The sequence below is a fragment of the Chlorocebus sabaeus genome, chromosome 16 (assembly GCF_047675955.1).
Source record: "Chlorocebus sabaeus isolate Y175 chromosome 16, mChlSab1.0.hap1, whole genome shotgun sequence".
NCBI lineage: Eukaryota > Metazoa > Chordata > Mammalia > Primates > Cercopithecidae > Chlorocebus > Chlorocebus sabaeus.
Genome location: NC_132919.1, coordinates 1,823,147 through 1,849,413, shown reverse-complemented (window position 1 = coordinate 1,849,413; position 26,267 = coordinate 1,823,147). Strand labels below are relative to the sequence as shown.

Here is a 26,267-nt window from a genome sequence, read left to right as displayed (position 1 = left end):
GTGTGAACCCAGTAGGCGGAGCTTGCAGTGAGCCGAGATCACGCCACTGCACTCCAGCCTGGGCGACAGTGCATGACTCCGTCTCAAAAAAAAAAAAAAAAAAAAGGAAGAAAAAATTAGCTAGCTACACAAGTGTTTATTACTGGTTGGTGAAATCCTAAGTAATTTTATTTTTCTTCTGCCCTTTTTTTTTTTGAGATAGAGTCTCGCTCAGTCTCCCAGGCGAGAGTGCAGTGGTGTGATCTCAGTTCACTGCAGCCTCTGCCTTCTGGGTTCAAGTGATTCTCCTGCCTCAGCTGCCCAAGTAGCTGGGATTACAGAAGCCCGCCACCACACCTGGTTAATTTTTGTATTTTTAGTAGAGGTGGGGTTTCACTATGTTGGCCAGGCTGGTCTCGAACTCCTGACCTGAGGTGATCCACCTGCCTTGGCCTCCCAAAGTGCTGGGATTACAGGGGAGAGCCATCGCACTCACCCTTTTTCTCTCTTTTTTGAGATAGGGTCTTGCTCTGTCGCCCAGGCTGGAGTGCAGTGGCACAATCTTGGCTCACTGCAACCTCGACCTCCTGGGCTCAGGTGATTCTCCCACCTCAGCCTCCCAGGTAGCTGGGACTACAGGCACAGGCCACCACACCCAGCTAATTTTTATTTTGTAGGGATGGGGTCTCCTTATGTTTCCCAGGCTGGTCTCAAACTCCTGGGCTCAAGCGATTTGCCCGCCTCAGCCTCCCAAAGTGCTGGGGGTATAGGCATGAGCCACTGTGCCAGGCCCATTTTGTTTTTCTTAACTGCAGATTATCTTCCTAAAATAAACGGATTACGGCTGGGCGCGGTGGCTCACGCCTGTAATCCCAGTACTTTGCGAGGCCGAGGTGGGTGGATCACGAGGTCAGGAAATCAAGACCATCCTGGCGAACACGGTGAAACCCCATCTCTACTAAAAATACAAAAAAATTAGCTGGGCGTGGTGGCGGGCACCTATAGTCCCAGCTACTCGGGAGGCTGAGGCAGGAGAATGGCGTGAACCCGGGAGGCGGCGGAGCTTGCAGTGAGCCGAGATCCGGCCACCGCACTCCAGCCTGGGCGACAGAGCGAGACTCCGTCTCAAAAAAAAAAAAAAAAAAAATTAATTAATAAGTGAAAATTAAACATCTAAGCTCTGTTTTTGAGGAACTGATGATTTCCAAAGGTGTTTAGAAAAGCCAGAACTCTACCAGCACTGTGGATATGAGGCTAAGAGCTAACAAGCCACATAAAAGGAGACGGGGTGGGGGTGGGGGTGGGGGGCGGAGTCTTCTCTTTGAGACAAGGAAGCAATCAATTTACTGGGGGAATAGTGGCCTTCTAACAAGTGAAAAGAAGAAAAGGAGACCAAACAACCTGTATCATTCTCTATAAATAAAACCCTGGGCGGCATATTGCCAAAGAAACAGGAGTCAATATAAACCTTTACATACTGGGCAGCCAAACTTCACTTTTAGACAGTATATTAATTATGTAGTCAATAACCATGGGTTTCATTAGTGTATTAAATACCACGATCAATAGTATTTATACTTTTCGAAGACAGCCCACTCAGGAAACAAAAGTGGGGGAGGGGAACATTTTTGACTCCGCAGTTCGAAACAGGATGGCACGCGAGAGATTAGCAAGGTTTTAATGGAAAGCATAAAACGCTGGAAATATGGACAGAAATCAGATTATTACCCTTTTATTTTTTTTCCCTGCCCCTTTCACAATGAGACTGGAGGGAATTCAAGAACCGCTTGAAATAAAGGCGAAATGATTAGATTTTTTTCTCCTCATTGCTTAACGCTGATGTCATGGTGTACGCAAAATCAACACTGATCTCTAAGGGAAAGAGGAGAAACAGAACCACAAGAATAGCCTTTCGAGGTAAACTATATCCAAGAGAATTCTACGAACTGTGGGCCAGAATCTATTTAGGCAACCCTCAGGGACCAAAATCTCTTAAAAGCCCAACAGTGGAGCCCATTTCTGACGCTCCTCTGCTGGTGATCTGACCTTTTAGTGGGGAAATCTGTTCGAAATATCCTCCTTAAGGGAGCCCTACCCCCCAGCACTGCCCCTGGGTTTCCAATCACATCCACGGAGGCGTGCTGGGTTCGTCACGCTGGCCACTGAGAAGGCGCGGGGCCGGGCGTTAGCGTTCCCTGGATGCGTCCTGGTGCCACGGCTGCTCAGGCCTCTTCGCTGTGTGGACAGACACGTGGGGAGAGGAGGGAATGCTGGGAGTAGTAGGCGTAAGAGACTGGTTACTGGGCTGAAAGCTAGATCACCACTTCCCACCCACAATTTGTCAATCCAGAAGAGTCTGAAGACTGTAATTTTCTAGTCGGTGCTTTATGAGCGAGGTCAGACAGAAAAGAACTTCCGTAAAAATGGCTGAGGCCTCAGAGACTGAAATGCGACCCGGTTACCATCTCCTGAGACTAGAGAAGGGTAGGAAGGAATGTGTCTAAACCATTAGTGAGGCTGAGCAGGAGTCCCTGTGTCTGTCCTCAGGAACGTTAGTCATCCCGTCTAGGGCTGGCTGGCTCCTATGTCCGGGCGGACAGCGAAGGGGGAAGACAGACAGGACACCACCTCCTCCAAAAGCCTCCACGGGTGGCATCTGCAGCGATGAACAGCAGGTCCTCTGGCAGCAGACTGACAACTGACCGCCGCACTGCCGGGGTACGAGGGTGAGATGTGCAGCCAATGGCAGGCGGTGTGCTGCAGCCACCAGATAGATAATTAATATGATTAGGAACACACAGAGCAAGCATGCTCTTGCTGACTGAAAGGCCCAGTAGCATAATTACTGTTTTCTTACCAGCTCACTGTCTGTACACATTTCAAAGCCTGGTTGGTGTTAGACTGCTGTGTAAACATCAATAAAATCCCAAGCGCCGGATCATCCACATCCTTTGGCAAAATGGCTTTTTGTTTTTAGTGTTTTCATGATTTTAAAGATGCATTTCAGGGCTGCAAACACTAGGAAGAAGGATCTCCATGCCTTGGACTAATCTTTGGGTTTATAGTGAGTTAACATCTCCCCCAAGTGAACATTTATTATGAAGGCTAATTAATCGCTTTCCAGTTACGGGAACTCTTTGCATTCAAAGAAAGGAGGATTCGCAAGCCAAGAATATAATGTTTATTACAACAAAGCAAGGGAAACAAAAGGCTTCAAAATCCTTTCCGTGTAACATAGCTTTAGTCAAAAAAAAAAAAAAAAACCAAAATATACCAATGCCAGGAATACGTACAGGTAGAAAAAGTACGCATTCACCAAGCGAAATGCAACATTAATTGAAATGAAAACTAAAGAAACGCTTTGTAGTCGCTTGGATTTCCCTAGGGGACAGCAAGTCAATGCTTATCAGCAGTCCTCAGAAGAGACAATTTTGATTAGTATCAGACCCATCTGACTCAGTCTATTAAACCCTGAAGGAAGGATACTCTTCAGATAGAAAAGAGATGCCTTTGATTAATAATTCTACCCTATCGTCATTCCAAGCATTAACAACTATGTAGCACCTCTAGAAAGAGGGAGCCTTTGAATTCTAGGAAGACACACTTACTAAAATACCCAGGTACCCACAAATGCTTCTCAGCTCTCCCTGCTGAGAAGAGCCCAAGTTGTGAGGCGGCGGGGGGGGGGGGGTCACTGCTGGAGAAGCAAAAACCTAGTTACATAATTTACTTCATGGTCTGCCGTTAGTGTCAGTGACTTAGGACATCATTCCTGCTTGATGATAATGAAATTGACAAAACCCTGAAGGCAGAGGGAGTGACTGGTCTTATACTCACCGCTGGCTGACTCCCTAGGCCTGACACGGTCTACACCACACCTGAGCGTTATTTTCCTTTGCCTACTGATGGGTTCTGAGATGCACACACGAGAGGAAATTGCCTAGTCCACCACAAAGAGCCTCTGTGCAGAGTAGCTAACACGGGATCGTCACAGGGAGGTGGGAGGAAATCGATTCCATTCTGGCTCTTTATTTGCAAACTTCTACCCAATCGGCACTGCTCTCCTCACATCGACGCGCTTCTCCTGATGCTCAGGACCAGCCTTCGGCCGTACTCTCTGTAGTCCACTGGCTTCACGTCCATCACAGTGGCCTTAATTCGAGACTCGTCCTTCAAAGACAGAAGCAGTTTGTGAGCGGTGAAAGCGTGGCGTGGAGCAGTGAAGCCCCTTTTGCTTCAGTGGTTTCAGTGAGCCCAGCAGGAGGGAACAGACACACCGGGCTCCGAGTTCACTCATTCCGGTGAGTGACAGCCTAGTCCTGATGTCTGGGGCTGGGCGAGCAAACAGGTCCTTTCTCTAGCACAGGCCCTTCTGATTCTTTACCCAAGCTCCCAAACACTCAGAAGCCTAGAACCCTAGTGAGATGGACTTTAGAGGGTTTCTCTAGTTTAATTTATTCTCTCTACTGCAGGGGATACAGGCCAGAGAGGACATGGGACTTGCCCAAAGCCACACAGCCAGATCTGAAAGCTCAACTTTTAAACTTTCAAGAAAAGCTGAGTTGTGAAAGAAAGAACACCGACAGCAGAGGGAGGCGACCGAGCCTGTCCCGTCTCAGCTCGGGAAGGCAGCCTCTCTTCACGTCACCTTCCCTGTCCAGACACGATGGGGCTAAAGGACCCCAAAAATCCCCTCCGGCCCCACCCCACTCCCTGACGTTGTTTCACAGTGACATCTGATCCTCTATCTCATTGAACGTTGATAGTGGCACGTCTAACAACAGGTATTAAGGTCAATACATGAGTACACCTGCCATCAGCAGGGACGTTTTCACCACTCCCCCTCCCACTCCTACGTTTACATTCCAGGACTGAACGGTGCCTTTCCGGGCAGAAGGGAGGAAGCCCGGGAAGGCTGCACTGGCGAGCTCGGGGCTGTCACGCTGCTGTGTGCTTGGCCATTACTGAATCCAGTGACACCCATAAGCATAATGAAGAGCAAAGCTCTGAAGTCAGGCTGCCCGGGTTGGCCTTTAGCTCAGCCACTTGCTAGCACACGACTTAGGCAGGTGACTTGTTCTGTGAACGCCCCCGTGTCTCTGTATGTATTCCTTTAGCGGCAAAATGGGGTAACAGTAGTTTCTACATAGAGGGTTACTAGGCTCAAGTGAGATATTCCACGTGAAGGATGTAGAACAGTATCTGGCAGACAGCGCTCAATAATACTGTTCGATTATAACTATATAACTCAGCCGGGTGCGGTGGCTCATGCCTGTAATCCCAGCACTTTGGGAGGCTGAGGCAGGTGGATCACCTGAGGTCAGGAGTTCGAGGCCAGCCTGGCCAACATGGTGAAACCCCGTCTCTACTAAAAATACAAAAATTAGCTGGGCGTGGTGGCGGGTGCCGGTAATCCCAGCTACTCGAGGGGCTGAGGCAGGAGAATACTTGAACCCGAGAGGCGGAGGTTGTAGTGAGCCAAGATTGTCCCACTGCACTCCAGCCTGGCCGACAGAGACTCTGTCTCAAATAAATAAATAAATAAATAAATAAATAAATAAATAAATAGTATTATGATCACTTTAAGGAATTTTCAAGGTAGTTTTAACTACATGTGGTCTTTGTTTCATATACTGACTGACTTAGAAATGGGGTCTCACTATGTTACCCAGGCTGGTCTTGAACTCCTGCCTCAGTCTCCCGAGTGGCTGGGACCACAGGCACACACCAGCACGCCCGGCTCATATATTTAATATACTTATCCACAATCTAAATTTGTCAAAGATGTGACTCTACTGCATGCATTATAATTTTTATCAGAACACAGACAAAAAAATCATAGGATTTAACTGAAAAAAACAAAAAACAAAAAACAACCCAAAAAAACAAAAAACAACAACAATAAAAAAACCCCATACAGTGTTCCCTACCCGCCGCCGTTGTTTTGACAGGACACTTAAGCTCTCTCTTTCCTCATCTGAAACGGGGACAATAACAGTACCTGTGTGGGGCAAAGTCAGCACCGGGGTCTGGCACACGGTGCGTACAGTAACTCCCTGCCAGTAAGCGCCGCGGCTCTGCCGTGGGTGACAAACAGCACCTCCCCACCACTAACCCTGCTGCCCTGGGCCCTTACTTACGTTGTAGGTCTCTACTTTGACCCTGACTCTGAATATGAAAGATCGGAAGTTGGCATTCTGGAAAACTTCTTCAAATGCCTGTTCATTCTGCAAAAACAAATAGAAAACTTGACACATGGAAACCACTGGACAACCTGCAAATACCAATAAGACTTTTCAAAAGACTTCTGAAAACCACTCTCCCAGGTAGTTTGAAATTACTTAGGAATGACTAGTCTACAGGTAACATTGCGTGAAACTGTTTTGAGTAGAATTTTACTGAAAATTCAAACACTAATCAAAGTCACAGAAGGCAGAATGGCAGTTGTCAGGGCCGGGGGAAGAGGGTTTTGGAAAAGGAGCTATTGCTCAATGTACGGAGCTTCAAATTGCTGCCCATGAACAGTGGGTCTCCATTCTCCCCTTCCCTGGACCCCTGGAAAACACAAGTCTGTCGTCGGTCTTTATGAATTTGCCTATTAAAAAAGTACTGGAGAAGGATGGTGGTGACGGGGTACAGTAATGTGAACGTACCTAACGCCGCTAAATTGTACACGTAAAAATGGTTACAAAGGCACATTCGTTATGTGTGTTTTACTAGACACAAAAAATTAAAAACACTCTTAGGGATTTTCTAAGACTTTAAGGCCAGGCGCTATGGCTCACACCTGTAATCCCAGCACTTTGGGAGATGGAAGCAAGCGGGTCACCTGAGGTTGGGAGTTCAAGACCAGCCTGGCCAACATGGTAAAACCCAATCTCTACTAAAAATACAAAAATTAGCTGGGCGTGGTGGCAGGTGCCTGTAATCCCAGCTACTAGGGAGGCTGAGGCAGAAGAATGGCTTCAACCTGGGAGGCGGAGGCTACAGTGAGCTGAGACTGCACCACTGCACTCCAGCATGGGCTACAGAGTGAGACTCTCCAAAAAAATAAAAAAATAAAAAAATTAAGAGGAGGTCAGGTATGGTGGTGCATGACTATGATCCCAAAGTTTTGGGAGACCAAGGTGGGAGGACTGCTTGGGGCCAGGAGTTCAAGACCAGCTTGGGCAACATAGCAAGACCCCATCTCTACCAAAAAAAAAAAAAAATTAAGCCAGGTATGGTGGCATGTGCCAGTAGCCTCAGCTACTCAGGAGACTGAGGTGGGAGGACTGTCTGAGCCCAGGAGTTTGAAGCTGCAGTGAGCCGCGATCACACACCGTGGCACTCCAACCTGGGTGACGAGGCAAGACCTTGTCTCAGATTAAAAAAAAAAAAAGGAAAAACACTCAGAAGAAAGTTTAATATAATTCATGATTTCAGCCTCTGTATTTAGAGCTACTGATTTGGTGTGCAAGCAGAGAAGACTGCTGAAGTGGGCAAAGGCTAGGGAAGGCCTAGAAACAATCCTTTTCCCTCTGTCACTCCTCAAATGCAATTTGTTTCTTTCTTAAAAAAAAAAAAAAAGGCTGGTAAACAGGAATTAGAGAATATACTATGTACAAAGATGCATAAATAAATGTGTAATAACTATATTAACATAGTTGATTGAGACCTTTGACCAAAAAAAAAAAAAAAAAAAAAGAAATTAATAGTTCACACCAGCCTAGCAGCCTAGTATTTTCTGCAAGTCACGCCGAGCATGAGAGCAGCTTTCTATACAGAACTCTATTCTGTAAAGGTTACTTGATCAAAACCCAAACCCAAACCAAATGCATCCCCTGGACTTTCTGATATGAAAATAAAACAACAGGTTAAAGCTGGAGAAGATGACAGCAGTTGCCATTATACTTCCAAGCTGAGGGGCGTGGAGCGCCTACTCCAGGATCTCACGGTTCCTCGGGGAAGTTTCTGTATGTCCTCATTCACCAGCAGTAAAAACAGTCAAATATAACAAGCTCATAAAAAATCCTGAAAGGCTGACTCGAGCCTTAAAATCTGATACGAAAATTGAGGACCAGGTAAAAACAGACAAAAGATACTATCACACTTTAAAGTCAGTTCTAGTTATTTCTGTAACAGGATTTGTTGAGACTATTTTGAGAGCTCTCATGGACAATTTAAAGAAAGAGTCAGGGGCAGAGCCCAAACAGACAGAACTGGGGACAGGAAAGGAAAAGAAAAACACACCAGAACAAACGGCGAAGGCTTTCATCTTCGTGGCCGTTACAAGTGCTCCAACCTGGCCGGGCACGGTGGCTCAAGCCTGTAATCCCAGCACTTTGGGAGGCCAAGACGGGTGGATCACGAGGTCAGGAGATCGAGACCATCCTGGCTAACACGGTGAAACCCCGTCTCTACTAAAATACAAAAAAAAAATAGCCGGGCGAGGTGGCGGGCGCCTGTAGTCCCAGCTACTCGGGAGGCTGAGGCAGGAGAATGGCGTGAACTCAGGAGGCGGGGCTTGCAGGGAGCTGAGAGCCGGCCACTGCACTCCAGCCCGGGCAACAGAGCCAGACTCCGTCTCAAAAAAAAAAAAAAAAACAAAAAACAAAAAAAACAAAAAAAAAAAAGTGCTCCAACCAATTTGGAGGAAATCGGGGAAAAAACCACCTACAGACAGGTGCCCGTTTATGTGGCCCAGAAAGCACAGCTTTTATTGTCTTCCTTATGTTTTATCTGAGCAACTACCCTTCCTAAATTCAGTATTATTAGCAATCTATTCTGTGCATTAAATAAACCTAATATGTGAAAATGCAAACTTATGAAACTGAAATGGACAAAGTTATCTTATGGGAGAAAGTCACTTCGTAAGAATTGGATCTGATGGGCTAAAACGGCAGGCACCTTATACGTGCATTTATTATTATTGTTCTATAGGACAGACCCAGGAACTTGATATATGTGCATTTAAACCAGGATCTGACTCCACTTTTCTGGAACCTATTTACTATGTTAAAAAAGCATGCCTGTAATAATTCAGGTTGTTTCAAGGACACCTCCCGATCTAAGTCATCTCAGGCACACTAGCTCTGAGTGCTAATAGGAACAGGAGAAACGAGTGGCTTAGACTTAGAAAGTGCTCTGGTTTTAAAGTACTTTTATATACATTATTTCAATGTTAAGCACATCCAAAATGGACAAAATTAGATAACATCAGATGAGCTCTTAAATAATTATCAGGCTGAGAAACTGTATACAATACCTAAAAGAAACAAACTAAAAAATATCAAACAGCAAAAAGAGGGTCAGTGTTGGGCAAGGCGTGGTGGCTCACGCCTGTAATCCCAGTACTTTGGGAGGCTGAAGCGGGCAGATCACAAGGTCAGGAGTTTGAGACCAGCCTGGCCAACATGGTGGAACCCTGTCTCTACTGAAAATACAAAAATTAGCTGGGCGTGGTGGCAGGCGCCTGTAATCCCAGCTACTTAGGAGGCTGGGGCAGGAGAATCACTTGAACCCGGGAGGCAGAGGTTGCAGTGAGCCGAGATTGCGCCACTGCACTCCAGCCTGGGTGACAGAGCTAGACTCTGTCTCAAAAACGAACAAACAAACAAACAAAAAATAGAAAAAAAACACAAAAAAACCCCCAAACAGTGTGTGTGTGTGTGTGTGTGTGTGTTGGGGGGGGGTCAGTGTTATAGGATGAGAACCATTAAAAGTTATAAAAGTTATTATAAAATATGTGGCTGACCTTGTCTTTTAATTCCCCAAGATAAGCAGCATTTTGTCCAAGGATCGCTTCAGCAGACTCCTGGAAACAAGTCACCCACTGATTCTCTTGAAAATCTGCAATATTTACCTAAAAAACACAATTCTACATTATTTCAGCAAAGAAATAATAAAAAGAAGACACACTAAGAAGATGGGGAGAGGTTAATGTTCTTTTTCCACTTATTAAAATAATTTCCAGAGAGGGCCGGGTGCAGTGAGACCATGCCTGTAGTCCCAGCACTTTGGGAGGCTGAGGCGGGTGGATTACTTGAGGTCAGGAGTTTGAAAGCAGCCTGGCCAACATGGTGAAACCCCGTCTCTACTGAAAATACAAAAATTAGCCAGGCATGGCAGCATGCGCCTATAATCCCAGCTCCTCAGGAGGCTGAGGCGGGAGAATCACTTGATCCTGGGAGGCGGAGGCTGCGGTGAGCTGAGATCGCGCCATTGCCCTCCAGCCTGGGTGACAGAGAGAGGCTCTTCAGATTAGTTCCTGTCCAGGTGCAGCTGGCTTTGGATGAAGGGTTTTGAGTGAATCGGGGGAGTTCTCTGCATTTTTAATTGTCCACTCTGTAGTCACTAGGAGGAGTTCCGTGAGACGGCTCTGTCAGATGGGCACCCAGACAACTGAAGAGCCTGCCCGTGGGCCTCCGTCAGTCACCAAATTGACCTGGCAAAGGAAATCAGCGATCAAGTGTCTCCCATTGGGCTGTGGTGTAAAATTAAATAGGAGAAAGTCAAGGAAGAAAGCGGATCTCAAAGAATCCACTTGCTAAAGTAAAAGCCTTTGTAGAAATCAGAGTAGACTTTCTTTAAGGCATCATTTTGACGATTTTACAGCTTCATTTTGCATGTGTACAAGGCTTTTAATAGAGGGAACGTGATGATGAAAAATAAGGTGACAAAACCAGTTAAAAGCGCAAAGCACTCTCAATACACAGCAACAGGATCACACCCTGGGCTCACACTTCCTTTACCCTGCACGATCCTTCCACGAAGTCGAATATCTCATTACATAGGGCAAGAACTGCAATGACACAGACGTGTGACAAATATCAAATCAAACAAGTGTGCGGGAGATTGTGCCGTGGAGGAGTTTAACAGAAAGGCTGATGTTTCAATAAACTAAAACAAATTTTCTTCATCTTAGGTTCAATGAAAAGTTTACAGTTTACAAAAAATGAGCCTTAATGTAGAACTCTCCTGCTAAACTTACATTTCATTTTACTTACTTATTATTATTATTATTTTTTTTGGAGACGGAGTCTCACTCTGTTGTCCAGGCTGGAATGTGGTGGCGTGATCTTGGCTCACTGCAAGCTTTGCCTCCTGGGTTCCCGCCATTCTCCTGCCTCAGCCTCCCGAGGAGCTGGGACTACAGGCTCCCGCCACCTCGCCTGGCTGATTTTTTTGTATTTTTAGTAGAGACGGGGTTTCACCATGTTAGCCGGGATGGTCTCGATCTCCTGACCTCGTGATCCATACACCTCAGCCTCCCAAAGTGCTGGGATTACAGGCACGAGCCACTGTGCCCGAGCTTACTTATTTATTTTTTAAAGACAAGGTCTGACTCTGTCATCCAGGCTGGAGTGCAGTGTCACGATCACAGCTCACTGCAGCCTTGACCTCTCAGGCTCAAGTGATCCTCCTACCTTGGCCTCATGAGTAGTTGGGACAAGTGCATACCGCCATGGCCAGCTAATTTTACTTTTTGTGGAGACAGGGTCTTGCCATGTTGCCCAGACTGATATTGAACTCCTGGCCTCAAGCAATCATCCTGCCTCAGTCTTCCAAAGTGCTGGAGTTATAGGCACAAGCCACCACACCTGGCCAATATGAACATTTTTAAGGCTTCTGATACATTCCTGCCAAATCGTCTTTTGGAAAAATGTGAAACTGTTTTCTTTTTTTGAGACGGAGTTTTGCTTGTCACCCAGGCTGGAGTGCAATGGCGCAATCTCGGCTCACTGCAACCTCTGCCTCCCGGGTTCAAGTGATTCTCCTGCCTCAGCCTCCCAAGTAGCTGGGACTACAGGTGCCCACCACCACACCCAGCTAATTTTTGTATTTTTAGTAGAGACGGGGTTTCACCATGTTGGCCAGGCTGGTCTCAAACTCCTGACCTCAGGTGATGTACCTACCTCGGCCTCCCAAAGTGCTGGGATTACAAAAGTGAGCCACTGTGCCCGGCCTTAAACTCTTTTCTTAAACTGCTATTATTGCCTAGTTGAAAACAAAACAAAACAAAATAAAAACCTTAAGGCTGGGTGCAGTGGCTCAGGCTTGTAATCCCAGCACTTTGGGAGGCTGAGGTGGGAGGATGACTTGAGGCCAGGAATCTGAGACCAGCCTGAACAGCAGAGTGAGACCCTGTCTCTACAATAAAATAATTTAAAAAATCAGTTTTTAAAATTATTTAAAAAAATTTTTTTTAATTTTTAAATTTAAAAATTTAAAAGGTGTGGTGGTGCACCCCTGTAGTCGCAGCTACTTGGGAGGCCAAGGTGGAAGGATTGCTTAAGCTCAGGAGGTTGGGGCCACAGTGAGCTGTGATGATGCCACTGCACTCTATTCTGGGCAACAGAGTGAGACCTCTGTTTTGTTTTTTTTTTTAAATGTAAAAACCCAACTCGACAACTTTCTTTTTAACGTTTTTAAAACAGAAAGAAACAATTCTTAAAATGCAAAGAAGCAACAATCTCACATCAGCACACCGTCAGGTTCCTCTGAAGTCAGCGATACTAAAGCTAGAGAATAGACGATCCACACGAAAATAACTCAATACAGGCACTGGCTGTGTAAGCACAATCGCTGCTGTCTAAAAATGCCATTTCAAATTAATCTATCTTCATAGCAGTTATTAGCAGACACGTGTCACTGACGCTATGATTGTATGACATACACGAAAGACTGAAATCAGCTGGGGGATCTCAACGCCACTTTCTGGCATGAAAAAGAGGAAGAATAAGCTCTTCCACACCTACTCACCTGCAGGCTTCCTACCAGGAATGCCTTTGTTTCTACTGTTGTGACCACAGCGCCTGGCACACGGGACGGCCTCAATGAACACAACCGTGGTTCTCATCTACCGAGGTTACTTACTGACAGGATCATGCGGTACTTGAAATTGGGAAATTCCGTGTCGCACTTCTCACAGCGGTACAATCCGTTCTGCTGATCAATCACTTTCTTATTGCAGTCCTGAGTCGGGCAGGCTTGGTACATGCAGTTCTCTTTGCGAAGATACACCACTGTGGCCACAGAACTGAAGTAGTCCGGCTTCGGGAGAAAAGAATGGCATGAGGCACGGAGCACCGAGCCCACTCGGGATCAGACTGAGAGGCAGTTCAAAGCTTGCCCTTACGTTTAGGTGGTAAGTGTTTATATATTCCAGTCCTCAAGATCACAAATGATCACAGGGAATAATTCATTCTGTAGTTTTAGAAATCACATGTGCCAAGTACAAAACCCATGAAAGTAATAAGCCAAGTTCTAATAAGCCAAGTTCTAAGGCATATAATTCCTCAACAATAAAAGAGTTAATTCTAAACTAGACTGAGTTAATCAAAAGTGAAATTGTTTCCTCTTTGCTTGAAGACTGTATGAAAGACAAAGATTTGTTTCTCCTGATCCTCTGATCCTCCAAAGGCCACAGATCTAGGAAATACAGAATGCGGACCACACAAACCCAGCACAGCAACGATCAGCCACTCCTCCCGCGTTAAAAACACGACAGTCATTTCTAGGCCTAGATTCACCGTTTCCTTGTTTAGGCCAGGGATCAGCAAGCTGCTTCTGTGAGAGGCCGAACGGTAAACATTTCAGGCCTTACAGCCGTTTGGTCATACTCTCTGCTGCAACTACAGGCGCACCTCACTTTACTGTGCTTTGCTTTACTGCACTTGACAGATAGGGCATTTTTCACAGATTGAAGACTTGTGGTGCCCCTGGGTCAAGTAAATGCACAATTTTCCCAATAGCAGGTACCCACTTTATGTCTCTCTGTCACATTTTGGTAATTCTTGCAAGATTTCAAACTTTTTCATTATATGTGTGTGTGTATATATATATATATATTTTTTTTTTGAGACAGAGTCTCGCTCTGTCGCTCAGGCTGGGGTGCAGTGAGTGGCGTGATCTCGGCTCACTGCAAGCTCTGCCTCCCAGGTTCAAGTGATTCTTCTGCCTCAGCCACCCAAGTAGCTGGGACTACAGGCATGCACTACCACACCTGGCTAATTTTTGTATTTTTTAGTAGAGATGGGATTTTGCCATGTTGGCCAGGCTGGTCTCTAACTCCAAACCTCAAGTGATTCACCCACCCTGGCCTCCCAAAGTGCTAGGATTATAGCAGTAAGCCACCATGTCTGGTCCTTTTTTCATTATTATTATATCTGTTATGGTGGGGTTTTTTTTGTTTGTTTGAGACGGAGTCTTGCTCTGTCACCAGGCTAGAGTGCAGTGGCACGATCTCAGCTCACTGCAATCTCTGCCTTCCAGGGTCAAGCGATTCTCCTGCCTCAGCCTCCCGAGTAGCTGGGATTACAGGCGTATGCCATTACCACCCCCACCTAGTTTTTGTATTTTTAGTAGAGACAGGGTTTTACCATGTTGGCCAGGATGGTCTTGATTTCCTGACCTCAGGTGATCCACCTGTCTCGGCCTCCCAAAGTGCTGGGACTACAGGCGTGAGCCACCGCGCCTGGCCTATGGTGATCTTTAACAGCACTACTGTAGTTGTTTTGGGGTGCCACTAACTGCACCCATATAAGATGGGGAACTTACATTGATAAATGTTGTATGTATACTGACTGATCCTCCAATTAACTATTCCTGTCTCTCTCCTTTGAACACATAAAGAAGAAAGCAAACAGTCTTATTGCTGATATGGAGAAAGTGGTAGTGGTCTGGATAGAAGATCAAGCCACAACATTCTCTTAAGCCAAAGCCTAATCCAGAGCAAGGCCTCGCCTTTCTTCAATTCTATGAAGGCTGAGAGATGAGAAAGCTGCAGAAGAGGCCGGGTGCGGTGGCTCACGCCTGTAATCCCAGCACTTTGGGAGGCAGAGGTGAGAGGATTACCTAAGCCCAGGAGTTCGATACCAGCCAGGCAACATAGTGAGACCCAGTCTCTACAAAAAACTGTCAGGGCATGGTGGTGTGCACCTGTAGTCCCAGCTACTCCGGAGGCTGAGGTGAGCCGTGATTGTGCCACTGCACTCCAGCCTGGGTGACAAAGTGAGACTCTGTCTCAAAAAAAAAGGCTGCAGAAGAAAAGATGGAAGCTAGCAGATGTTGGTTCATGAGGTTTAAGGAAAGAAGTCGTCTCCATAACAAAAGTGGAAAGTGAAGCAGCAAGTGCTGATGGAGAAGCTACAGCAAGTTCTCCAGAAGATCCAGCTAAGACCACCAATGAAGGTGGCTGCACTCAACAGCCGAGTTCGGCGGAGACAGAACAGTCTTCCGGAAGAAGATGCCATCAAGAACATTCATCCTAGACAGTAGAAATCAATGCCTGGCTTCAAAGCTTCAAAGGACAGGCTGACTCTCCTGTTAGGCGCCAATGTAGCTGGGGACTGTAAGGTGAAGCCAGGGCGCGCTGACCATGTCAAAAATCCTAGGGCTCATAAGAACTATGCTGAATCTACTTTGCCTCTGCTTTATAAATAGAACCTCAAAGCCTGGATGACAGCATATCTATTTATAGTGTGGTTTATTGACTGTTTTAAGCCCACTGTTGAGACCTACTGCTCAGAAAAAGAGATTCCTTTAAAAATACGACTGCTCATTGACAATGCACCTGTTCACCCGAGGGCTCAACGGAGACACACAGTAAAGGAGATTAATATTGTTTTCATGCTTGATAACAACGTCTATTCTGCAGCCCATGCAGATCAAGGAGTAATTTTGACTTTTTAAGTCTAAGAGACACATTTCACGAGGCAATAGCCGCCAGAGTGATTCCTCTGATGGATCTGGGGAAAGTAAATTGAAAATCTGAAAAGGATTCACCATTCTAGATGCTATTAAGAACAGTTGGCTGGGCACAGTGGCTCACGCCTGTAACCCCTGGCACTTTGGGAGGCTGAGGCAGGGAGATCCCTTGAACCCAGGAGTTTGAGAGCAGCCTGGGCAACATGGCAAAATGCCATCTCTACAAAAAACACAATTAGCCAGTTGTGGTAGCACCTGTAGTCCCAGCTTGGGAGCCTGGGAGGTGGAGACTGCAGTGAGCTGTCATCAAGCCACTGCACTCCGGCCTGAGTGACAGAATGAGACCCTGTCTCAAATTTAAAAAAAAAAAAGGAACATTCATGATTCATGGGAGAAGGCCGAAATCCCAACATCGACAGGAGTTGGAACAAGTTGATTCCCACCCTCTTGGTTGACACTGAGGCTTCAAGACTTTGGTGGAGGAGGGACCTGCAGATGTGATGAAAACAACAAGAGAACCAGAATCAGAAGTGGGGCCTGAAAATGGGCCTGAACTGCTGTAATCTCAGGATCAAACCTGAACGGATGAGGAGCGTAACTCCCTTACGACGGGCAAGGAGAGTGGTTTCTCAAGATGAAATCTCTTCTGGTGAGGATGCTATGAGCATTGTGGAAAGGACAACAAAGGATTTAGAATTCGCAAATCCTTTTGCGATGGTTGATAAAGCAGTGACAGGACCTGAGAGGGACAGACTCCAATTTGAAAAAGTTCTACTGCGGGTAAAATGCTGTCAAACAGCATCACCTGCTACGGAGAAATCTTTTGTGAAAGGAAGAGTCAACCAACGTGGCAAACTTCACTGCTGTCTTATTTTAAGAAACTGACAAAGACACCCTGATGTTCAGCAACCATCGCCGTGATCAGCCAGCCATCCACGCTGAAACAAACCCCCCACCAACGAGAAGATGACGACTTGCTGAAGGCTCAGATGATTGTCAGCATTTTTTAGCAAGTAAGTTTTTGTTTTTAAGAGAAGGGGTCTCCCACGTTGCTCAGTCGAACTCCTGGGCTCCTGCGATCCACTTGCCTCAGCCTCCCGGGTGGCTGGGATTACAGAGAACCGAAAGACTGGGTGTCCTATGACAGACGACAAGGATCTGTCCAGTGTTTGATTCTCGAGATGTTCTATAAGAGCACTGTAAGAGCTGCTGTTGACAATGATGGATGAGGGTGTACAGTGAAACGAGAGAGTAGGAAGGAAACCTACACTGTATATGACGAAAATAAAAGAGAGGCATTGCTATTTTAGGAGCATAAAGGAGAAATAAATGATCTAAATACTCAACTGCTGGCAGAATACAGGTTTAGATCAAGATGGGAGGAGGGTCATTAAATACAAACACTGAAAGAAAAGCTGCAACTAAAAGTCAAATATCAGGGCCAATCCTTGTCAGGGAATGCCGGCAGCTCTCAGCCTATGAGGTTAATACACTGTCTTCTACAGCCAGGAACAGCACCCGTGAAACTGCCTCATGTCTGACACTGAGCTGGACTAATGCTCATCTCAAAAAACATCTTTTTGATATGTGGGAACTTTAATTTGCAGGAAGGATCACAGAAAAGACACATGGACCCGAAGGCAGCTGATACGATACCACAAAGCTCGACTGTCACCCCTGCTCTAAGATCCCTCTCGGAATTGACTCTAAGAGTTCTTCAGACGCTCCTGCCTCCAGTCCCCTGAGGGTTAACACACACTCCCATGAGCCCACCTGGCTACTTCCCTTGCCAGTGAATCGCAACCCCCATGTCACGCTCGGGTCACAGCCCCGGGTAAGAATTACAGCGCTGACAGCTGGTGTCGGAAGTCAAGTTCCGAAGTCTATCCTCCTGCACACTTTGCAGGCCTCTGTGAAGGTGGTTAGGAATGCCGGGTACCTTGTCGCCTTGGCCCAGGTTCTCGGATTTGACCTCGTACAAGGTTTTCCAGTTGGTGTTGGCCCCTCCAACTCCGCCGCTCTTTAGATCAGAGATGGAAACACCGTCTAAGGCTTGTCCTTCTGCGTCAAACCTGAGAACAGGAACAAACAGCGGATGACGAGTCTTCGGTATGTATGACGTGCTTCTCAACACGCGACTTGTTGCTATACGCTAGACACAGGTTTCCTACCACCCGCCCAGCTTCCACACAGGTCACGGTCACCTCGGCTGAAGTCAGTATCTTCGTAATTCTCTCATTTTTTAAATATTTAAATTAAACAAAAAAATGGTGTCAGCGTTTCACTCTGTCAGCCAGGCTGGAGTGCAATGATACAATCACGATTCAAGGCAGCTCTGACCTCCTGAGCTCAAGGGATCCTCCCACCTTAGCCCCGCTAAGTAACCGGGACTACCATGCCCAGGCCCATTAAAATTTTTAAATTTCTTTTAGAGATAGGGTCTTGCCATGTTGACCAGGCTGAGCTCAAACTCCTGGACTCAGGCAATCCTCCTCCCTCGGCCTCCCAAAGTGCTGGGATTTCAGGGCGTGAGGCACTGCTCCTGGCCCAAAGTCTACTGAAGAAAGGGAATGACCTCTCTTTGAATCCCAGTTGCTTTGATGCCCCCCAGTGGTGAAGAGAATCATTGCCAAAGTACCGAAGAATCCTTTCTTAAACTAGCCTTGCCTATCGGCAGTGGCCGGACCACCCCAGGCCTAAAATCAAAAACCGGGAAAGTCAACAACCAGTAAGCTATAAAGTGGCCGTCTGGGCTAGTCCTTTAGGCTATTAACGCTCATTCTCAGCCAGCAGCTGCGTCCTGATCTTCCCCGAAATGCATCAGTACGGAGCGGGACAGTCAATATACCGTGATAGCAAAAGGGTTTCCATGAAAGGCCTCCTATGCCTCATACAGAAGCCAAAAGTGTTTTTTTTTTGTTTTGAGACAGAGTCTTGCTTTGTCACCCAGGATGGAGGGTAGTGGTACTAACTTGGCTCGCTGCAACTTCCACCTCCTAGCAAGTGATTCTCATGCCTCAGCCTCCCGAGTTAGCTGGGACTGCAGGCACGTGCCACCACGCCCGGCTGATTTTTGTTTTTTGTAGAGACAAGGTTTCACCATGTTGGCCAGGCTGGTCTTGAACTCCTGGCTTCAAACAATTGCCCACCTTGGCCTCCCAAAGTGCTGGGATTACAGGCGTGAGCTACCGTGCCTGGTCCACAAGATTTTATAAACCAGAGCAACTAATCAGAAGGCATTATCTTTTTTCTTTTCTTTTCTTTTTTTTTTTTTTTGAGACGGAGTCTCGCTCTGTCGCCCAGGCTGGAGTGCAGGGGCGCAATCTCGGCTCACTGCAAGCTCCGCCTCCCGGGATCACGCCATTCTCCTGCCTCAGCCTCCCGAGTAGCTGGGACTACAGGCGCCCGCCACTGCGCCCGGCTAATTTTTTCTGTTTTTAGTAGAGACGGGGTTTCACCATGGTCTCGATCTCCTGACCTTGTGATCCGCCCACCTCCGCCTCCCAAAGTGCTGGGATTACAGGCGTGAGCCACCGCGCCCGGCCTATCTTTTTTCTTGTAGATTTACTTTCTTAGTGAAATTTTACTTTTGCTAATACTGAAGTTAAATTAATTTGTATTAAATTATGAAAATTGATTGTACTTCTTGATCACACATCAACTGACATGAAGGAAAAGGGGCCAAGGAGAAAGTGCTCAGGATCACAGCTGTGGCAGAGAGGAGCCGGCCTGAGATGAAAGGCGTGCCAAACACCATCCGACGGTGGGTAACCACACAAAGAACAGGCTCCCGAAACAGAGACCATCGAACAGAATGGATGGTGCCCTAAGCTGCAGACAACTGCCTTCTCCTGTCAGGTCAGCAGCTAAATCCCTCACAGGGGCACAGCAAGGCCCATAAATCTGTTTCACCACTACTAGCTACACAAGTTTACAGTTTCGAAAGCTCCAAGGACACATTTGCCACCAAAGACCACTCGTCAGGAGGGGTGACAAGCAAGAGCAAGGAGAGAGGTAGCCCTTCTTACAGTAAAAACTCTACACTGTTATGGCCAAGATCTAAACATCTCTAATCCTTGTCCAGATAGCGTGTGTGCACTGAACTTGTCTTTGATCAATGCCAAGTTATTTTATTCTGGGCACAGCTGTGCTTTTTATGTTGACTAGGATCATGATTATTGGCAAGTAAAATATGAAGACCTTAATGTGGGAATGCAATTAACCTGGGGTGGAGCTTCAGAGCATGAAAGAAAATCAAGCAACAAGAACAAACCAAATCTGTGGCTAGTTCTGGTCAGACTATGAATGGACCCTGCAGTGCGGTAGACACGTGTGGCCCACAGTGCTCGTGAGGATGGCTTAGTGACTGAACATTCCAGAAGATGGCTCAGGAAACTGGTCAGACACCAGTGCCATTGGTTCAAATGAGTCAAAACAAAGGAGGAGTAGGTAACATGAGCTCATTCTTTAGTTGCTTAAATCCTAAGACACAGCTGGAAACCGACACACCCCCCGTGACTACAGCTACAGGAATTACTGAAGCTCGGGCTGGCGAAGTGTTTTCCCTGACCACATCAATCCTTGCATCCCGTGTTTCAGTTTGAAGTACTCTTTTAAGACAGAGTTTGAATGTCCTGAAAAGCTAGATACAGTGAGGAGATTTTAACAGGCTCTCCTCATCCCTTGAGTGCTTTGGGAATAGCAATCTAATCCTAACAAAAAGCCCATTGTTCTCACCACACTTGATCAGAGTCCAGTGAATACACACTAGGAGATGTGATCGGCACCAAAGACTTGACAGAGAAAGAAAGCATGTGTTCCCCCCACACCACAGAGGCCCAGAGCTGAAGCCCTGGAAAGAAAGGCGCCCTCAGCACACTGCACAGCTGCTGAAGCCTGGCCGTCCCCTCCTGTGGCAGGATGGAGGTCAGCAGGCAGCACTCATATTCTAATTGCCTCCTCCGACTCTAGGTTTGTCCTGGGATTACAGGTTTGTCAGTTTAAGGGCCTTAAAGCCCTCCTCTCGGAAGGCATAATGCGTCCAAGAAACACAGGAGCTGCACCACTCAGTAACGAAGCCTTCTGCTTGGCAGAGCTCACATACTGACTGTAACCAGCTTTTCTCAAAGCCCAGCCTCAAGTAACCCTTTGTTTAGCCCCACAAAACTTACCAACCACGAAGCTTATAGGCCTCTGGGATGTCAGGATTCGCAATGATAGTGCTTGAAGACAGCACGGAGAGGCTCCGTCCACCGAAATCAGAGACTCTGGCTCCTTTGATAGCCAACACGGGCTGTCTAGAACCATCAAATTTATCAGCCTGTAAAAGAAACATCAGACATAGACAAGTGTCACTAGCAGGAAGAACACAGAAGGTTTTGATAGAAAACAAGGCAAACAGTCAATAGTAGAGTGAACGTAATCAGTGTACATGGAATCTATACAAGACACACCTCACACATGAGAATCTGCTCAGAGACACATCGAAACTATCACCGCTTTCCTCGAGTTGGGGGAAAGAGCGTTTCCCCACGTAAAGCTTGAGTCACAGCAAATCTCACAGAAGATAAAGGATTTCAAATATTTGCCATCTACACGGTGAAAGCTCCTAACTCATAGGACAAAACCGCCCCCACAAGGAGCTCCTCCTGTGTGTGCTGAAGACCCCATTCTACAGGACAAGACCACCTCCCCTCCGGGAGCTCCTCCTGTGTGTACTGACCGCCCCATCCTAGCACTTACATCTTCCCCCCACAGCGTGGCAGTCACCACCTTCCCAGATGTGTCCATCAGGTAGATATTCCTCTTGGCAACCTCTCTGTTATTAGACCTCACTGTGATTTTAGTGGCATCTTCGTAGCTCTTGCAGATCCCGATGACGTCTAAAACACAGGCACGTGTTAGCAGGAGGCGGTCAAGGCTTCCACTCTGATGCCAGCAAACGGTGAAGGGCAAGCACTGAAGTCTTGACACTGCCCCGTACAGTGCAAAGAAAGCGAGTCCTCCCTGCTCCTCCTTCCCATGCACGAGCTTACCTACGAGTGAGTCTTTCGACTTGCTCTCGAGGTCATCGATCCCCGTGAAATCAAACTGAACCGTGGGTAAATGACGGTCGTCTTCACAGGGCATGACGGAAGTCTCGTTATTGAAGGTCATCTCGTAGTCATTTTTAACAGCTGTGAACTGTTTGTTAGCAATCTTCAGAGTGCCTTTCGAGAAGTAATACACCTGCGCAGGAGGCCACGTCACAGAACTTGAGACTGCCATCAAATTGGACAGAAACCCCTGGTCTGTCACCACACACCCCTCCCCTGGGCCAGAGTCTTCTCATCCGCCTCCACCCCGGGGCGTGTCAGTTCTAAAGTCAGCACAGCCATACCTTGTTCACTTCAATAAGGGAAAAGAACTTGTCCACTTGCTCGTTGAAAGCTGTAGCTCTGATTTCACCCTGCAGAGGCAAGTGGGCAGGTTAGGGCTGTGGGACTGAACACAGGCCACCCCAGGACCAAGTGACACTGGGACTGAACACAGGTCACTCCAGCACCAAGTGATACTGGGACTGAACACAGGTCACTCCAGCACCAAGTGACACTGGGACTGAACACAGGTCACTCCAGCACCAAGTGACACTGGGACTGAGCACAGGTCACCCCAGCACCAAGTGACACTGGGACTGAACACAGGTCACCCCAGCACCAAGTGACACTGGGACTGAGCACAGGTCACCCCAGCACCAAGTGACACTGGGATCGAACACAGGTCACCCCAGCACCAAGTGACACTGGGACTGAACACAGGTCACTCCAGCACCAAGTGACACTGGGATCGAACACAGGCCACCCCAGCACCAAGTGACACTGGGACTGAACACAGGCCACCCCAGGACCAAGTGACACTGGGACTGAACACAGGTCACTCCAGCACCAAGTGACACTGGGACTGAACACAGGTCACTCCAGCACCAAGTGACACTGGGACTGAGCACAGGCCACCCCAGCACCAAGTGACACTGGGACTGAGCACAGGCCACCCCAGCACCAAGTGACACTGGGACTGAACACAGGCCACCCCAGCACCAAGTGACACTGGGACTGAACACAGGCCACCCCAGAACCAAGTGACACTGGGACTGAACACAGGTCACTCCAGCACCAAGTGACACTGGGACTGAACACAGGTCACTCCAGCACCAAGTGACACTGGGACTGAACACAGGCCACCCCAGCACCAAGTGACACTGGGACTGAACACAGGTCACTCCAGCACCAAGTGACACTGGGACTGAACACAGGTCACCCCAGCACCAAAGTGACATCTCGAGAGCAGGGGCACACACACAAACGGGGCCCAGACAGGGCTACGGACATCCCAGGAACCCGCATTTTACAGTCACTCATTCAAGTCACTGGCCCCGCTGAAGAATGAGAATTTCAACTAGCTGATCCCATAATCATGCTGCATCAGCCTCAACTGAGAAACACAACAGCACGAAAGGGCAATGATGAGTTCAATTTATCCTGACAATAAAAACCAAAAACCGCTGAATACTGAGGGACAGGCCCGGAGCCCACGAGGAAGGTGCTGCACGGGGGTGATTCTCCAGCTCCCTTCAGCTGCCCTCGCAGTGACAAACCACTTCACATTCGGGGCCGTTGCCAAAAATGTCAGAATAGGTCATGTTTTCAAGTTGCTTGTGATCTGATTTTCACTTTTGCTTTTCTGTCAGCCAGAATGTTACAGGTGGACAAGAAATTTTAGCCAACCACCACACACTGGAGCAATAATTTGTAAAAAAAAAAAAAAAAAAAAAATTAGGTTCTATTATTGATTCTGCCATCACACATTCAAACATTCTGGCTGTTATATCAACTTTCAAAAAAAAAAAAAACGACATCTACTTTTTTTCTCCCCCTTTGGGAGTTTGAACAAACAGGAAATCTGCAGAAGTTTGAAAAGAATGCTGAAGTACATTTTAGGAATTACTATTATTATTATCATCATCATCATTTAGATGGAGTCTTGCTCTGTTGCCCAGGCTGGAGTGCAGTGGTACAATCTTGGCTGGCTGCAACCTCTGCCTCCTGGGTTCAAGCGATTCTCCTGCCTCAGCCTCCCAAGTAGCTGGGACTACAGGCACCTGCCACCACACCTGGCTAATTTTTGTATTTTTAGTATAAACGGGGTTTCACTATGCTAGCCAGGCTGGTCTCGAACTCCTGACCTCAAGTGATCTGCCCACCTTGGCCTCCCAAAGTGTTGGAATTACAGGCGTGAGCCACCATGCCCGGCAATTTCAGGAATTATTAACAAAACTAATAGATGAACAGCTATCAAGACTGTCATGCTTCCATGGGATAGGAATTTTGTCTCACTGTCATGGTTTGGTTTAGTTTAAATAAAGCAAATAAAGAATGTGCACAGTCAGAGCCCATTTCCCACAAAACCATTTCTGTACCAAGGTCACAACTGTGTGCCTTCTGCAGTGGCCCAAAGCTGCACTGTGCTCACAAGCACGCATCGCCTCCCAGTGCTCTGACTGCACCTGCCAGCAAATCAGACGGTCTCCAGTCCCTCCTGCCCATGGGGCTACTTACACATTTAGAAAACTGCTTTCTACTGCTACAAACACTGTATCTGAGATCAAAGATTTTATTTATGACCTTAACCCTCTACTCCAGACAGCATCAAAAGACAGAGGGAAAAGCACAATAACAATCATGCTTGTCTCTGGCCTACTATTATTTTTCACCTCATAGGCCCGCAGAGCTGAGCTTTTTGTTTCTCAGAGAGTCCTACTACTCTCACTTCCCCACGTGACAAGTACTCACACTTTCATCAACCAGTTCGAGAGAGAAAAGCTTCCCTTCCCCGCGGGAGTTGCTCCAGGTACGGATCTGACTTTTGTTGGTAACACGAGCACAAATAGTCCACCTACAAACCAAATCGATTATATTAGTGTTTGGAGTCTTCCTTAGAAAAGATCAAGTAAGAAATCATCTACCTACAGCCTTTCTCGTCTTCAAACACATATTCCATTTTCCAACCTGTATTTTAATCCAGCTAATTAAAACCCCAAGATGACACATCGGTTTGACAGTTTACAGAATAAGCAAATAGTAAAACACGCAAGGTGATTTAATACTAACTCATTCTCCTGTCAAATAAGTAAATTTATAAACTCTCTCCCTTCTCCAAAAAGCATCACCAAGGCAACAATATCCCCTTAATGAAAGGTTCTAAGCTGGAAAATACAGTAACACCAGCAATTATATTTTGCCATGGTTTTCAATTATGGGAACTGATATAACTGGTGTCAAACTTCTGTCTCACTCCTAATGTACCCTGAATAGAAATCCACGATGTCGGTGGACCATCAGGGAGAACACGCCGAAGCAGCATGACCTTGGAGAGACGCACGGAAAAAGGAGGCACAGGACACATTAGGTACCTTACTTATAATTTCACAGGGAAAAATATCTTTCCTACATTACAGAGTATTGAAGAATAAATGTAAACATATCTGGAAGGACTCTGAAAAAAGAACTCTAATTTTTAACTATTCAAATAACTTTATTTCGTGTATTTATTTTGTGAGACGGAATTTCACTCTGTCACTCAGGCAAGAGTGCAGTGGCGCGATTTCCGCTCACTGCAACCTCTGCCTCCCGCGTTCAAGCGATTCTCCTGCCTCAGCCTCCTGAGTAGCTGGGATTACAGGAATCCGCCACCACACCTGGCTAATGTTTGTATTTTTAGTAGACACAGGGTTTCACCATGTCAGCCAGGCTGGTCTCGAACTCCCGACCTCAGGTGATCCACCCACCTCAGCCTCCTAAAGTGCTGGGATGACAGGCATGAGCCACTGCACCCAGCTTCAAATTAATTTTTAGTGGAAAAAAGTCATATAAATGAAATATAGGCTCAGGGTATGTCAATGTGGTTAATACAAATTCTGCAGATTATTTTAGCCAACTAAACCAAAGACGAAGTCACCTGTTTATAGGAGAAGAGTAAATGCCTTTTGAATTATCAGAAATATTTATTTTTACTCATAAGACTACCAACTGATTAAGCACTAAATATTTTAAATTTCAAATTCTTTCAAAATGAATGAAACCTCACAGGCTATGGCAGATTGCTATTGCTATATTTTCCAACAAGAGTTAAAAGTTGCCACAATCTGTACCCCTTTCCTCCTCAGAAAAAAAAAAAAAAGAGTAAACCCATTCTATTTGGTGGTGACCCTGAAGTTTGCCCATAAATAACTCAAGAGTCCATAACAGCTTCTATGATTCCGTAAGCACACTCTGAACTTATTCTATGCATAACTCACTTGGACTGGTAAGGAGTGAGGCTGGCAATGGGCACCACTTTGGACTGTGTTCCCCCAGAAGTGTTTGACAGGCTGGGACCTCCAGCTTTCCCAAATGTCTTTGAAGCACCATAAGCCTTAGAAACAGTGGAACCTTAAAAAACAAACGCAAACAAAAAGGAGTATTATTATTCTACTTAGCTTTTTTATAGTAAGCTTTACAATAACTCTAAATTTTTGAGGTGCCACTAGTGAAATCCTATAACATGAGAGGCAAAGCTTTTCC

The 26,267-nt window shown here is 46.6% G+C and overlaps 1 protein-coding gene across 1 annotated transcript in view; it reads right to left on the bottom strand.

Moving 5' to 3' along the window:
- Positions 1 to 3,145: 3,145 nt before the first annotated feature.
- Positions 3,146 to 26,267, bottom strand: part of RPA1 (replication protein A1) — a 67,257-nt gene continuing 44,135 nt past the window's right edge. Inside the window, exons 7-17 of the mRNA XM_037987504.2 lie at positions 26,003 to 26,135; positions 24,498 to 24,600; positions 22,049 to 22,117; positions 21,705 to 21,897; positions 21,412 to 21,551; positions 20,841 to 20,989; positions 17,609 to 17,741; positions 12,838 to 13,014; positions 9,716 to 9,823; positions 6,120 to 6,206; positions 3,146 to 4,149 (exon numbers count right to left, since the gene is read on the bottom strand). Of these exons, the coding sequence (XP_037843432.1) occupies positions 4,045 to 4,149; positions 6,120 to 6,206; positions 9,716 to 9,823; positions 12,838 to 13,014; positions 17,609 to 17,741; positions 20,841 to 20,989; positions 21,412 to 21,551; positions 21,705 to 21,897; positions 22,049 to 22,117; positions 24,498 to 24,600; positions 26,003 to 26,135 (1,397 nt within the window). The 3' untranslated portion in view covers positions 3,146 to 4,044. The remainder of the gene's footprint in view (positions 4,150 to 6,119; positions 6,207 to 9,715; positions 9,824 to 12,837; positions 13,015 to 17,608; positions 17,742 to 20,840; positions 20,990 to 21,411; positions 21,552 to 21,704; positions 21,898 to 22,048; positions 22,118 to 24,497; positions 24,601 to 26,002; positions 26,136 to 26,267) is intronic.